This window comes from Salvelinus sp. IW2-2015, linkage group LG4q.2 (assembly GCF_002910315.2).
Source record: "Salvelinus sp. IW2-2015 linkage group LG4q.2, ASM291031v2, whole genome shotgun sequence".
NCBI classification, from domain to species: domain Eukaryota; kingdom Metazoa; phylum Chordata; class Actinopteri; order Salmoniformes; family Salmonidae; genus Salvelinus; species Salvelinus sp. IW2-2015.
In genome coordinates, this window is record NC_036843.1 from 12,373,879 (window position 1) to 12,388,521 (window position 14,643).

Here is a 14,643-nt window from a genome sequence, read left to right on the forward strand (position 1 = left end):
GTATTTACTTCTGACTATGGCGTTTAATATAGACAAGTTCATTCGCTTTCCATCAGGGGAACTGTTAGAATTATGTACTAAAGAACATCTGTTGAAGATCGCTGAACACTACAAGGTTGAAATTAGGTTAATATTGAAGGCCAATCTGATGGAGAGTGGTATTCTTGAAGTTACCACAGGGGCAGCCTCTGAGGACTCACCGTCTCCCATAAGGTTACAATGGCCGCTCCATCTGTTAGTCCTAGTAGTCTTCTTTTTGAACAGCAGAAAGAACTGCTTCTGTTACAGCTAGAACATGCTTGTGAGAAGCTAGAGCATGATCGTGAGAAGCTAGAGCATGACCGTGCAAAATATGAAAAATAATTGCAATTTAAACAGGATTTGGAGCGTGCTGATCGGGTAAAGTATGAAAAGGAGTTGGAATTTAAACAGGATTTGGAGCGTGCTAAAAATCAAGCTGCAAAAGAGCGGCTAGAGCTGGTTAGGGAAGGAAAGCTCTCAGAGGAGAGTTTGCTCTGGGAAGGTGACCCAGATTTAGCCCGGGGTCGTTCCTCTTTTGGTCGTGCCCCGGACACATTTGATATTGTTGGGAACTTACGGTTGTTGCCTAAATTTAATGAGAAGGACCCTGAGACATTCTTTAGAGGTAAGGACCTAGTACCAGTGAAGATCCTGAGAGACACAGGTGCCTCTGAATCGTTTGTGTTAGAGTCTATGTTACCATTCTCTGTTGAGAATGATTCAGGGAATAGTGTTCTAATTAGGGGAATAGGTTTGAACACTGTCAGTTCCATTGCATAAACTGATGTTGGATTGTGGACTGGTGAAAGGTGAGGTTGTTGTGGGGGTGCATCCTTCGTTGCCTATTGAGGGTGTTGACGTTATCCTTGGGAATAACTTGGCTGGTGAGCATGTCGTGTTTCCATCTCTAGTGGTTTCCGTTAAGCCGTCATTTGTAGGGATTCCTGAAGAGAGTGCGCAGAGTTTCCCAGAGGTGTTCTCTGTGTGTGCAGTGACGCGTTCTATGAGCCGTGGCGACCTGGTCACTGCGCCGGCTAACGAGAATGTCAAAGAAATCTGTCACTACGTTCCATGTTATCCCGTTATCTGTACCCCGCTCCGATCTAATCAAGGCGCAACGGGCTGACCCCACATTAGAAGAGTTGCGTGACCAAATTGTGCCTGTGGAATAGTTGGGAGATGTCGCCCATGGCTATTTTCTCCAAGAGGATGTCCTGATGAGAAAGTGGGTGTCTCATGGTAGTTGTTTTCTGGGGGAGGCGGTTAGTCAGGTTATTGTACCAAGCTTCGTGAGTTGGTGTTGACAACTTCCCACAACGACGTTGCTGGACATATGGGTGTGAGGAAAACCTACAATTGCATATTAAGACATTTCTTTTGGTCTAAGTTAAAGAGGGATGTTTCTGAGTTCATCAAAACTTGTCACACCTGTCAATTAACTGGTAAACCTAATCAAGCTATTAAGCCGGTACCACTGTTTCCTATTCCTGTACTCAGCCAACCTTTTGAGTATCTGATTATTGACTGTGTTGGTCCTCTGCCTCGTTCTAAAAATGGTAGTAGTTACCTGTTCACTGTGATGTGTCAGACCACTAGGTTTCCTGCTGCCTATCCTCTCCGGTCTATCACGACTAAGTCTGTGCTAAAAGCTTTGACTCAGTTTCTCTCACTGTTTGGAATCCCTAAGGTCATTCAGAGCGATCAAGGATCTAATTTCACCTAATATAAGGACCAAACATAAACATAATCTGTTTGGTCAGGTTCTCGAAAAGCTCCATATTTAACACAATTTGTCTAGCGCCTATCACGCGCAAAGTCAAGGAGCGCTGGAACGTTTTCATCAAACATTTAAGTCTTTGTTGAGAGCTTATTGTACTGAGATGGATAAGGATTGGGAGGAGGGGTTGCCTTGGTTACTGTTAGCCGCTAGGGAGGTTTCACAGGAGAGCACAGGTTTCAGTCCAAATGACCTTGTGTTTGGACATAGGGTGTGTGGACTTCTATCTGTTCTCCAGGATGGCTGGAAGTCTCCCGAGCCCCCTCAGTCCCTGTTATCCTATGTGTGTGATTTCCAGCAACGCTTGTACGCCGCTGGTGAAATGGCTAAAGAGAAGCTATCATCTTCACAGGAGAGGATGAAGGGCATATTTAATCGGCGAACTGAGTTTCGTCACTTTAGTCCAGGTGACCAGGTTCTTGCTCTGCTGCCAATTGTTGGCTCTCCTTTACAAGCCAAGTTTCAAGATCCATATACGGTTGTGCGCCAGTGCACTGAGCAAAACTATCTAGTTGCCACTCCAGAACGGAGAAAAGCACACCAACTGTGCCATGTAAATTTGTTAAAACCCTATTATGCACGTTCCTCTGAGGCTGAACAGTGGGAATCTACAGAGGACGGTAAACCTGTTATTTCGCTGGGTTCTTGTCATGCTAGGTCTGTGCATGAGGAGGAAGATGTTCTTGGTACCAACGATTGCATACTGCAGGGTAGATTGAAAAATTCAGAGACACTGGATATTTTAGACAGCCTTCTCGCTCATCTACCTGTTGATGGGCGGAAAGAGATGGTTAGTCTGATTCGGAGATTTCCAGGTTTATTTTCTGATACACCTACACGTACAAACTTAATAGAACACGATATTGACGTTGGAGATGCTAACCCCATTCGTCAGCGATTCTAGAGTTTCTTCAGAGAAACTGCATTGTCTGGATGCTGAGGTCAGGTAGATGCTGAAGAGGGGCTTCTTCACTTGGGCTTCTCCCTGTATCTTGGTCAGTAAACCGGATGGGACAAACAGATTTTGTACGGACTACCGTAAGGTAAACAGTGTCACTAAGCCAGATTCATTTCCTCTTCCTCGGATGGAGGACTACGTTGAGCAAGTCGGAGCAGCTAAGTTTGTGAGCAAATTTGACCTGCTAAAGGGATATTGGCAGGTGCCACTGATGAGTAGGGCACGTGAAATCTCTGCCTTTATTACACACTCTGGTCTGTACTCGTCATAGGCGGAAATCCCAGGGGGGACGGGGGGGACACGACCCCCCCATCTTGGGAAAAATATGATTTGTCCCCCCCAATATCACTGTAAACATAACTATGTAATTTCAATAATATTAATAATACGCAATGAAAGCACTTGTGCTGATTATAGACACTTAATAGCGCGTTTAAGTTTCAAAAGATTGCGACCTTTTATTTTTTATTTTATTTCACCTTTATTTAACCAGGTAGCAAAGATTATAGCAAACACACAGAAACGGAATTGGTGCTCGCTAGCTTTACAAATTCAGCTATTGTTGGAAGCCAGCCAATATGAAACAAACTATTAAAATTACAAAAGGTTGCAGCATGTGTTGTGTAAATGTGTGTGTGTGCAGCTAGGCCAGCCAGCCAGGTAGAAAAATGGCAGAAAAAAGTAAGAAGACGGACATCAGAGTATTTGTCAGTACACCAAAACGCATAGTAAGAACTCTAGTAGCCTAATCTCAAAGACTAGTTGATAAAATGTTCATAAGTGAAATGCTAATGGAAATGTTTCACAATGATGTCATTAGGCAGAGGGACATAATTGGGACATAATTGGAAAATGCCATGGATACCCCCACTCTCAACTTAAACTGGTGACTAAACTAAGATTTGTTTACGGCAATGGTATTGCTGTTGTGATTAATTGTGTAGTTTTGGGTACCGGTAGTTAGGAGTACGGCAAACACCTTATTTATTTTCTAGGAGACAGACTGTGAGTCAGTTAGGGTGGTGAAAGGGAAAGAGCCAGGGAGAGAGACTTCAGAGGACAGTGTCACAGCCACGGCAGGACCAAGTGTCACCCTTGTTGCCAGCAGCACCAGTATAGGGGACAGTGGCACAGCATTGTCCAGTTAACAGTGATGGACAAAACCATATCAGCCACACCCACAAATTTATAGAACCGCAAACTCTTGCCAACAGAGTGTTGACGTTTCAAGAGAGATGGTTTCGCGATTTCCCCTGGCTACATTATAATCCATCAATAAAAGGAGTGTTGTGTTTTCACTGTAGCCAAGGGTTTCAAGCCAGCCATCTTTTGGCCAAAGAGCAGATGCTGCCTTCATTAGTGCAGGATTTAGGAACTGGAGAAAAGCCATTGAAAAATTCACAGCACATCAAAACTGCCAAACCCACCGCACTTTGTAATTGTAACAGCACACCAGCTAAATCCAATCAGTGTCCAGTTATCCAGCGCATGGGGTAAACAGCAGGATGACGCAAGGCATTGCTTGATGAAAATTGTTAGTTCGGTGCGGCATGTAGTAAGACAGGGACAAGCCTTTAGAGGCCACACGGATGACAGTGGGAATTTATACCAGATTTTGAAACTTAGGGCAGAAGAGATGATCCCATTTTACTGAAGTGGTTAACAGAGCGTACCACAATGTACACAGGCCCCAAAGCACAGAATGAAATTCTGAACATCATGGCCAATAGTCATTCGAGGCATTCAGCTGAGATTAGGTCTCTTCCGATTGTACAATTTTCATTAATTGTTGATGGACTAACAGATGTTTCTGGTGCTGAACAGGAGAATGTGTCTGCGTTATGTTGACCATGACCATGTCCTCCACAGGAGTTTATTGGGCTATCAGGTTCGGAGACAACAGGCGAGGGCATTGCGAAATGGCAACTGATGTGTTGTTGAGGAAACCCGCAAAATATGCTCGGTTCTTTTGTTCAGTAGTGTGTATAGCAGTGGTTCTCAACCTTTTTGGGGTACTGGAACCCCTGAATATTTTGAGGCAAGGCAGGCAAGGTTTTGAGCGGTCCTCAGGGACCTCCACCCCTCTATATTATATGTAAACTTACTGGAAACCTTGTGGTACTGACTAACATTCATTACACTTTTTTATTTCACGGACCCCTTGCAATAAGTCCATGGACCCCTGTTTGAGAACCCTGTGTAATTGATATTTGTTCTTTTGTTTAGTAGTTTTCAGTACACTTACAAATTATTTATTTCATGGTATTTTATTTAAAATTGCATACTTTGTGCGACATACTTGTCCATAGCTGCTGTTTGAAGAGAAGACACTGACTGAGGATATTTTGTTTGATTTATTTGGGTTTTTCATTGAAGTAGTTATTTGCTTTTAGAACTGTACTTATTTTAAGCTTTTTGTTCTTGCAAGATATTGTATTAGACTCAGGCCAGGTGCACATATTTAATGACTATATAAATGTATCGGAAAAAGTCAAATTAAAAGGTCAATTCAATACGGAGACCAACTTTGTGATGGTTCTCAATGGAGATTCTTTTAGATGTGATCACACCATGTTCATTGTATTTTATGAAAACTACACCCATACAGTGTACAGTACCATTGTCACCTACTGACCTTTCTTGATATTGCTGGTTGTAAGTACGAATACCTGCATACATACTGGACTGGTAAGGAGCACTGCTATAACTATTATTAGTAGTAGAATTATAATGATTTAAACATTTGAACAAGTTGGGAAAACTTTCAGTTAACTACTGTACCTATCAATTATCCAGTTGTAGGAATTATGGTTCCTCAATATACATTTAACATATAACAACGTATGCATGTGTTACAGCACTACTTTTGGTGTCCCCTCAGAATTGCTCTTGAGAAAATGTAATGTAATTGTCCCCTCCAAGGTTGATATCAGATTTCCGCCCCTGGTACTCGTATTCGGTTATGAGTTTTGGCCTGCGTAATGCACCTGCCACTTTTTTAGCGACTTATGAACAGGGTTGTCTCCGGTCCACAAGTCTGGTTCATCCTTGGGAGCAATTTCCAAACGCCTGAAGGTACCACGTTCATCTGTACAAACAATAGTACGCAAGTATAAACACCATGTGACCACACAGCCGTCATACCGCTCAGGAAGGAGACGCATTCTGTCTCCTAGAGATGAACGTACTTTGTTGCGAAAAGTGCAAATCAATCCCAGACAACAGCAAAGAACCTTGTGAAGATGCTGGAGGAAACAGGTACAAAAGTATCTATATCCACAGTAAAACTAGTCCTATATCGACATAACCTGAAAGGCCGCTCAGCAAGGAAGAAGCCACTGCTCCAAAACCGCATTGACATTGGACTACAGTTTACAACTGCACATGGGGACAAAGATTGTACTTTTTGGAGAAATGTCTCTGGTCTGATGAAACAAAATAGAACTGTTTGGCCATAATGACCATCGCTATATTTGGAGGAAAAAGGGGGAGGCTTGCAAGCCGAAGAACACCATCCCAACCGTGAAGCACGGGGTGGCAGCATCATGTTGTGGGGGCTTTGCTGCAGGACGGATGTGCACTTCACAAAATAGATGGCATCATGAGGGGAAAAGTATGTGGATATATTGAAGCAACATCTCAAGACATCAGTCAGGAAGTTAAAGATTTGTGCAAATGGGTCTTCCAAATGGACAATGCCCCAAGCATGCTTCCAAAGTTGTGGCAAAATGGCTTAAGGACACAACAAGGGGTTCATAAAGGTTTTAAAATTTTGGAAAAAAAGGTGGGGGCCCCCGCCCCCCATTTCCACAAACCCTGAACCTCAATCCTAATAGAAATTTAGTGGGCAGAACTGAAAAAGCGTGTGCGAGCAAGGAGGCCTGCAAACCTGACTCAGTTACACCAGCTCTGTCAGGAGGAATGGGCCAAAATTCACCCAACTTATTATGGGAAGCTTGTGGAAGGCTACCCGAAACATTTGACCCAAGTTAAACAATTTAAAGGCAATGCTACAAAATACTAATTGAGTGTATGTAAACTTCTGACCCACTGGGAATGTGATGAAAGAAATAAAAGCTGAAATAAATCATTCTCTCTTCTATTATTCTGACATTTCACATTCTTAAAATAAAGTCGTGATCCTAACTGACCTAAGACAGGGAATTTTTACTAGGATTAAATGTCAGGAATTGTGAAAAACTGAGTTTAAATGTATTTAGCTAAAGTGTATTTAAACTTCCGACTTCAACTGTAGGCAGTCATTGTAAATAAGAATTTGTTCTTAACTGACTTGCCTAGTTAAATAAAGGTTACATTTAAAAAAAGTAAAAACATTTTTAAACGCAGATAGTAACTGCCACTCGAGCATGCTTTTGTGGCACAGTCGATGGCTCGGTGGGCTTCGGGCCAGAAGGTTGAGGGTTTCAAGCCATGCTCCCTGCCCGTTTCATTGCATTGGTGTCGGAAGTGAAAATGATCGGTGACACGCTCTTTGAAAGGAGGGAGTTGTGTAGTGACCCTGGTTTATAAGCGCAGATATCAAATCTGCCACTCGAGCATGCTTTTGTGGCACAGTCGATGGTGCACTGTGCCTTGGGCCAGAAGGTTGAGGGTTCAAGCCGCACGCCCTTCCTGTTTCATTACAATATGTATGGATTCCAATTTGTTGTGGCTAACGTTAACTAGGTGGCTAGTGTTAGCAAGGTTAGGGTTAAGGTTAGGAGTTAGCTATCCCTTCCCCTAACCCTTTAACCTAACATGCTAAAAAGTAGTATGTCGTTGCTAAACGTTGTCCATGATGAGATTTGAACACACAACCTTTGGGTCGCTAGATGTTTGCATTATACCAACCACTCTTGTTTCTTCTGTTTTATGTAACCATACTAAACATATCATACTAATTTGAGTGTCTCGGATTTATGTTTACTGTGTTACGTCTAGTCTGAGACCAGGCTGCAAAAATCAAAAAATTATGGATAGAGGATTTTTCCCCCACATTTGGACAGTGAGGAAATATAACACATTTTCAATGCAGCCATTCGCACTTGTTGAAAACCGAATAAAGCCTGGAAAAGTCTAAATGGAATCCTTGGTATGTCCCCACTCTGACATTACCATGTTGAAATTGAAAAGGGATAGGTGTTTAAAGCTGCAATATTTAACTTTTTGGGCTACCCGACCAAATTCACATATAAATGTGAGTTATAGATCTGTCATTTTCATTGAAAGCAAGAAGTGGTAGATATGTTCTATGTGCGCTATTTCTATGCTTCCCATGCTTAAGCTTCCCTTTTGCATATTTTACTTTTGGTTTTGTACACCCAGCTTCAAACAGCTGTAAATACAATATTTGTGGTTATTGAAAATATATTTCACAGTGGATTAGATGATACAGTGATTCTCTACACCATTGCTTGTTTTGTCACAAACAAAAATTAGACAAACTATTTGAATTTTAAGTAACCTGGAAATGGCAGAGCGATTTCTGCATATTGCACCTTTTAAGGTTAGGTGTAGGGACCCAATATCCCAAGGATATAACCAATGCAGGGGTGTAAAGTACTTAAATAAAAATACTTTAAAGTACTACTTAAGTAGTTTGGGGGGGGGGGGTGTATCTGCACTTTATTATTTGTATTTTTGACAACGTTTACTTCACTACATTCCTAAAGAACATAATGTACTTTTTACTCCATACATTTTCCTTGACACCCAAAAGTACTAGTTACATTTTGAATGCTTAGAAGGACAGAAAATGGTCCAATTCACACACTTATCAAGAGAACCTCCCTTGTCATCCCTACAGCCTATGTATGATCTGTCGGACTCACTAAAGACAAATGCTTCGTTTGTAAATGATGTCTGAGTGTTGGCGTGTGCCCCTGGCTATCCGTACATTTAGAAAACAATAACATTGTGTCATCTGGTTTGCTTAATATAAGGAATTTAAAATTATTCATACTTTTAGGCTACGTTTGATACTTAAGTATATTTGAAACCAAATACTTTTAGACTTTTAGTAATGAATGACAATTGTGTACTTTTTCCACCAATGCGGCTCCCGAGGCTAAATCAGGGCAGAATTAGTTTTGACAACCTCTGCAGTAGATGGATGTTTGATCCAGACCAACCCAGACTTCTCGACTCCTTTGCAGGGGATCCAGACCGACCCAGACTCCTTAAAGGGTTTCCACTAGTTACCACAGCACAGTCAAAATTGGCTATATTGTAAAAAATTTATGAAAACCAAAAGTCGTTTTTTGGTCATAATATAAGGTTAGGGATAGGCATACGGATAGCAGTGTGGATAAGGTTAGGTTTAAAATAACATTTTAATAAGCGGGGTTTATGACTGTGGCAACCCCTTAGCAGGTGTACTGTCACGTGCCTTTGAACTAATTTAGAATTCTGCAGCATCACCATTGAACACAGACCCAACGGAAGCGGAGTCCACAAAATAGTAAACATTAAGAAAGCAATAACTGCAGACCAGATAACAGAATGGTTTACATTGGGCACCCAATTTGCTAACATTAGAATCACAGATGAACCTCCAAAAAAAGTAAAGTCGGAGGAGTCATCAAGACCGAGGTAAGTAAACTGGCTAACTAGCTAAATGTATAATTGAATTGCCCGCTAAACTGTACATGTTCCCTTGCACTGTAGCACACTAGCTAATTTACCAGACTGGAACTTTATACTTTTGTGTTAGCTAGCTACATTGCTACTTGCCTGACAATCAGACTGATACCTCTGCTCTGGTTCAGTCTGAGATTAATGCTGTACATACGTTTGGAAATGTCTTCTCATAAGATAGAATGTTGAATAATATTTTATTTTAACGTACTTTACCGGTTGTCCATGCAGTTTGTCCTTTTGCAGGTAGGAATGTGAGACAATATATCCACCTACAAGTAAAATTACATAAACTTTTCAAAACGCTTATAGTGTGTTGAGATTTCTTTCACCTGAAACATGTGTAGAACCATGTAAACACTTGCACGAGCTCGTTAAGTATGCATACGTTTGTATATTTTCATATTGTGCGCATGCTTCGGGTGATATAAATCTGAACGCACAGAGTTTTGTAAAGTTGACTAATTATACTTTCCTGTGGATATATTGTCTCATATTCCTACCTGCAAAATGACCAGCCTCACGGACAACCGGTAAAGTATTATTTTATTCAACATTCTTGCTTGTAGAGGTAATGAGAGGAAACTTTCCTGACCCAAACGATCATTTCTCGCTGATGTAGAATTCTACGCGATTCAACGTCGGATCGTCAGGCTACATAGCTACCTACATAATTTAAGAAATACTGTATTAACTAGCAAAAATGTTATGATTTACTAACACAGTAAACTATACTTTACAAAAATATAAACGCAACAATTTCAAAGATTTTACTGAGTTACAGTTCATGTAAGGAAATCAATCAATTTAAATACATTTATTAGGCCCTAATCTATGGATTTCACATGACTGGGAACGGTGCAGCCATAGGTGTGCATGGTAGGGTATAGGCCCACTCACTTGGCAGCCAGGTCCAGCCAATCATAATTAGTTTTTCCCCACAAAAGGGCTTTATTACAGACAAATACTCCTCCCACAGGTGAAGCAGACTGATATGGAGGTCCTGGGCTGTGCGTGGTTACATGTGGTCTGCTGTTGTGAGGCCTGTTGGATGTACAGCCAAATTCTCTAAAATGATATTGGAGGTGGCTTACGGTAGAGAAATGAACATTAAATGAACTGTCAACAGCTCTGGTGGACATCTTGCAGTCAGCATGCCAATTTGCACGCCCCCTCTAAACTTCAGATATCTGTGGTGTTGTGACAAAACTGCACGTTTTAAAGTGGTGTTTTATTGTCCCCAGCACAAGGGGCACCTGTGCAATGATCATGCTGTTTAATCAGTTTCTTGATATGCCACAACTGTCAGGTGGATGGATTATTGTTATGCCAGAATAAGCCTTCACAAAACACAGCCCTTATTTTAAGTGTTTCTAAAATCCCCTATGGGAAAAATGAATGGTGGAAAAACGATAGGAACATTTCCTTGTTTGACCGGTATGTTTTATGGGTATTATGACTCATACTGTGGTACTCTGTAGCCAGGTGCCAAAATGTCTAAGCTAGAGGTCGACCGATTATGATTTTTCAACGCAGATACCGATACCGATTATTGGAGGACCCAAAAAAGCCGATACCGATTAATTGGCCGATTTTAATAAAATAAATATATAAAAAATAATGTATTTGTAATAATGACAAATACACTAATACTGAATGAACACTTATTTTAACTTAATATAATACATCAATAAAATCTATTTACCCTCAAATAAATAATGAAACATGTTCAATTTGGTTTAAATAATGCAAAAACAGTGTTGGAGAAGAAAATAAAAGTGCAATATGTGCCATGTAAGAAAGCTAACGTTTAAGTTCCTTGCTCAGAACATGAGAACATATGAAAGCTGGTGGTTCCTTTTAACATGAGTCTTCAAAATTCCCAGGTAAGAAGTTTTAGGTTGTAGTTATTATAGGACTATTTCTCTCTATACCATTTGTATTTCATTAACCTTTGACTATTGGATGTTCTWATAGGCACTTTAGTATTGCCAGTGTARCWKYMKWSCYTCYCCTYGCTCCTACCTGGGCTCGAACCAGGAACACATCGACAACAGCCACCCTCGAAGCAGCGTTACCCATGCAGAGCAAGGGGAACAACCACTCCAAGTCTCAGAGAGAGTGACGTTTGAAACGCTATTAGCGCGCACCCCGCTAACTAGCTAGCCATTTCACATCGGTTACACCAGCCTAATCTCGAGAGTTGATAGGCTTGAAGTCATAAACAGCGCAATGCTTGAAGCACAACGAAGAGCTGCTGGCAAAACGCACTAAAGTGCTGTTTGAATGAATGCTTACGAGCCTGCTGCTGCCTACCACCGCTCAGTCAGACTGCTCTATCAAATCATAGACCCTAGTTATAACATAATAACACACAGAAATACGAGCCTTAGGTCATTAATATGGTCGATATCCGGAAATGATCATCTCGAAAACAAGACGTTTATTCTTTCAGTGAAATACGGAACCGTTCCGTATTTTATCGAACGGGTGGCATCCGTAAGTCTAAATATTCCTGTTACATTGCACAACCTTCAATGTTATGTCATAGTTACGTAAAATTCTGGCAAATTAGGCGGCCCAACCTGTTGCATATACACTGACTCTGCGTGCAATGAACTCAAGAGAAGTGACACAATTTCACCTGGTTAATATTGCCTGCTAACCTGGATTTCTTTTAGCTAAATATGCAGGTTTAAAAATATATACTTCTGTGTATTGATTTTAAGAAAGGCATTGATGTTTATGGTTAGGTACACATTGGAGCAACGATACGCACCTCATCGATTATATGCAACGCAGGACACGCTAGATAAACTAGTAATATCATCAACCATGTGTAGTTAACTAGTGATTATGATTGATTTGTTTTTTTATAAGATAAGTTTAATGCTAGCTAGCAATTTACCTTGGCTTACTGCATTCACGTAACAGGCAGGCTCCTCGTGGAGTGCAATGTAATCAGGTGGTTAGAGCGTTGGACTAGTTAACTCTAAGGTTGCAGGATTGAATCCCCCAAACTGACAAGGTAAAAATCTGTCGTTCTGCCCCTGAACGAGGCAGTTAACCCACCGTTCCTAGGCCGTCATTGAAAATAAGAATGTGTTCTTTAACTGACTTGCCTAGTTAAATAAAGATTAAATAAAGGTGTAAAAAAAATAAAAAATTATCGGACACCAAATCGGTGTCCAAAAATACCGATTTCCGATTGTTATGAAAACTTGAAATCGGCCCTAATTAATCGGCCATTCGGTCGACCTCTAGTCTAATACGGGTTGACTTGTCAGTGCAAATGAAGTAGGCTCGCTAGTAGACTAGCCTATTGTAGTAGCTAGTATTGAGATGCACCCCTAGTTCAGGTAGATAGCAGTATACATTGTTGCATGTCTGAATCTGTCCCCAAGTGTTTGTCCTGAGCAAGATTGTGTTGCAGTTCATACATTCAAATGAATAAATCTAACATATTTTATGCACATTTTGGGGTGGGATTACAACTCTTTCAGGCATGACATAACAAGGATAGAAGGTAAGCATGGTCATGAGTTGGGGACTACTTTACCACCCTGCCTCCTCTCACAGCATGGTACTGTAGGCCTCTGTGGAGTTGTGTGGCACTGGGTGGTGGTAGTAGTAGGGAAGGTCCCAGTCCCTATGGGCAGTGAAAGGACTAGAGCCTCTCATAGTACGGTCCACATATCCAGAGATGGTTGGGATCTCCTCTCTCGGGGGCTCACCACAGTCCGGCACGGTGGGTGTGACAAAGCCCTGCTTCATTTGGTATCGGTTGGTCCAGGCCTCCATTGGTCCAAGCAGTGCTGGCTGCGGCAGATGCTCCTCCTCTTCTTCCCCTTCCTCTTTGTTGAGGAAGTCTCTCAACACCTGCTTGAAGACGTACACCAGCTCCCAGGGCAGGATGTTGTTGCTGGCCAGCACCTCGCGGAACCTGAGAATGGGATAGATAGAGGGATATAGTGGGTTAATAAACTCTTTAACCCAAACTGCATTATCCACAATAATGAGGCCATTTGGGAGAAGCTGTTTTGGCTTTCAATTATCCATTAGGCCTAGTTGACAAGTTATGCTGGTAATGATGTAGGCTATTTCAAAGTTTCATGCATTGTGTGAGGTGACATGGCTGAGGGCATATTTATGAGCTCACTCCAATCTAGTTGTCAGGAGGACATTTTGCAAAGAAGAAAAATGCTTGCAGTGAGTTTCCACACCGAATAATATCCCTTGAATAATTGGGGGATCTTGTTACTGTTGTAATGTGATTATGCAAACCTAGTCACACCTCAGGATTGTATGGAGAGTTCTTGGGGAGGGGGTGTCGAGTGTTTGTGTCACTTCCGTCAGTGGTATAACTTGGCTTTGAACAATTTCTTTGACAGCCGTGAAGCTCAACCATGTGGATGTGGTTATGCACATCTAGTTAATGTACATTCATTTTTGCAAGACCCATGGTGGATTTAAAGGTTATTTCAAGCATTATTACAAGGGTCATGATTTCTCATTTAGCCCTCCAAAAGACCAAATCTGTGTTCATACAAATGTTACCATCACTGTAAAACATTGTTGTGGGATGTTTTTATTTTAATAGGGATATGATATTGCTGATGCTGAGTGCCTTCCCTGAGGTTGTTTTCGCTGTGCCTAGCCCCAAAGGATCCACTTCACTGTTGCATATTCACACCCCATGTTACCTACTTCTGTGACAATAACACAGTGGCTTCCCTGGCAGATTGCTCTGACCCGCTCTCCTTGAGTCTCGTCTCCTTCGCCTATTGTCACCCTGGTGTGGTGGCAGTGGCTATTTCGGACACAGTATGCTTATATGAAAATGGGTGTACAATGTACCTGGAGAGCACTGTGGCGGTGTGTATGGGCTGGATCTGGGCACACAAATGCTCCAACTGGTGACGCTCCGATGCGGGGATCAGCGTACGTAACCTTGGGTAGCTCTGGAGCCAGTGGGGGTATCCCACGGTGTTGTGGGCCAACCTGTGTTCCCGCTCCACCTCCCGTGCCAGGCGCTCCCTCTCCTCCACGTGCCACAGCAGCTCCCTGATCAGTGTGCAGCTGGGTAATACCTCTGTGGACTTAGCAGATGTCCCCTCATCTTGAGCCTGTTCTCCTTCAGCACGCAACCATTTCATCCAGCTGAATAGGGGCATGGCGGAGGAATACTGTGGTTACTGCAGTGAGAAAATAAAGTATTGTACATCCTGAATCAAAAGTATTGACACTGATG

The 14,643-nt window shown here is 41.9% G+C and overlaps 2 protein-coding genes across 2 annotated transcripts in view; one reads left to right on the forward strand and one right to left on the reverse strand.

Moving 5' to 3' along the window:
• Positions 1-316: 316 nt before the first annotated feature.
• LOC111962976 (ATP-dependent RNA helicase TDRD9-like) overlaps positions 317-14,643 on the forward strand; it is a 45,314-nt gene continuing 30,987 nt past the window's right edge. The window contains 3 exon segments of the mRNA XM_070443286.1: positions 317-322; positions 2,037-2,205; positions 9,161-9,347. Of these exon segments, the coding sequence (XP_070299387.1) occupies positions 317-322; positions 2,037-2,205; positions 9,161-9,347 (362 nt within the window).
• LOC111963333 (protein RD3-like) lies at positions 11,413-14,581 on the reverse strand. The gene is made up of 2 exons (XM_023986695.2): positions 14,250-14,581; positions 11,413-13,335 (listed from the first exon to the last, which is right to left on the reverse strand). The coding sequence occupies exons 1-2, from the start codon at positions 14,564-14,566 to the stop codon at positions 12,966-12,968; spliced, it is 687 nt and encodes a 228-aa protein (XP_023842463.2). The 5' UTR covers positions 14,567-14,581; the 3' UTR covers positions 11,413-12,965.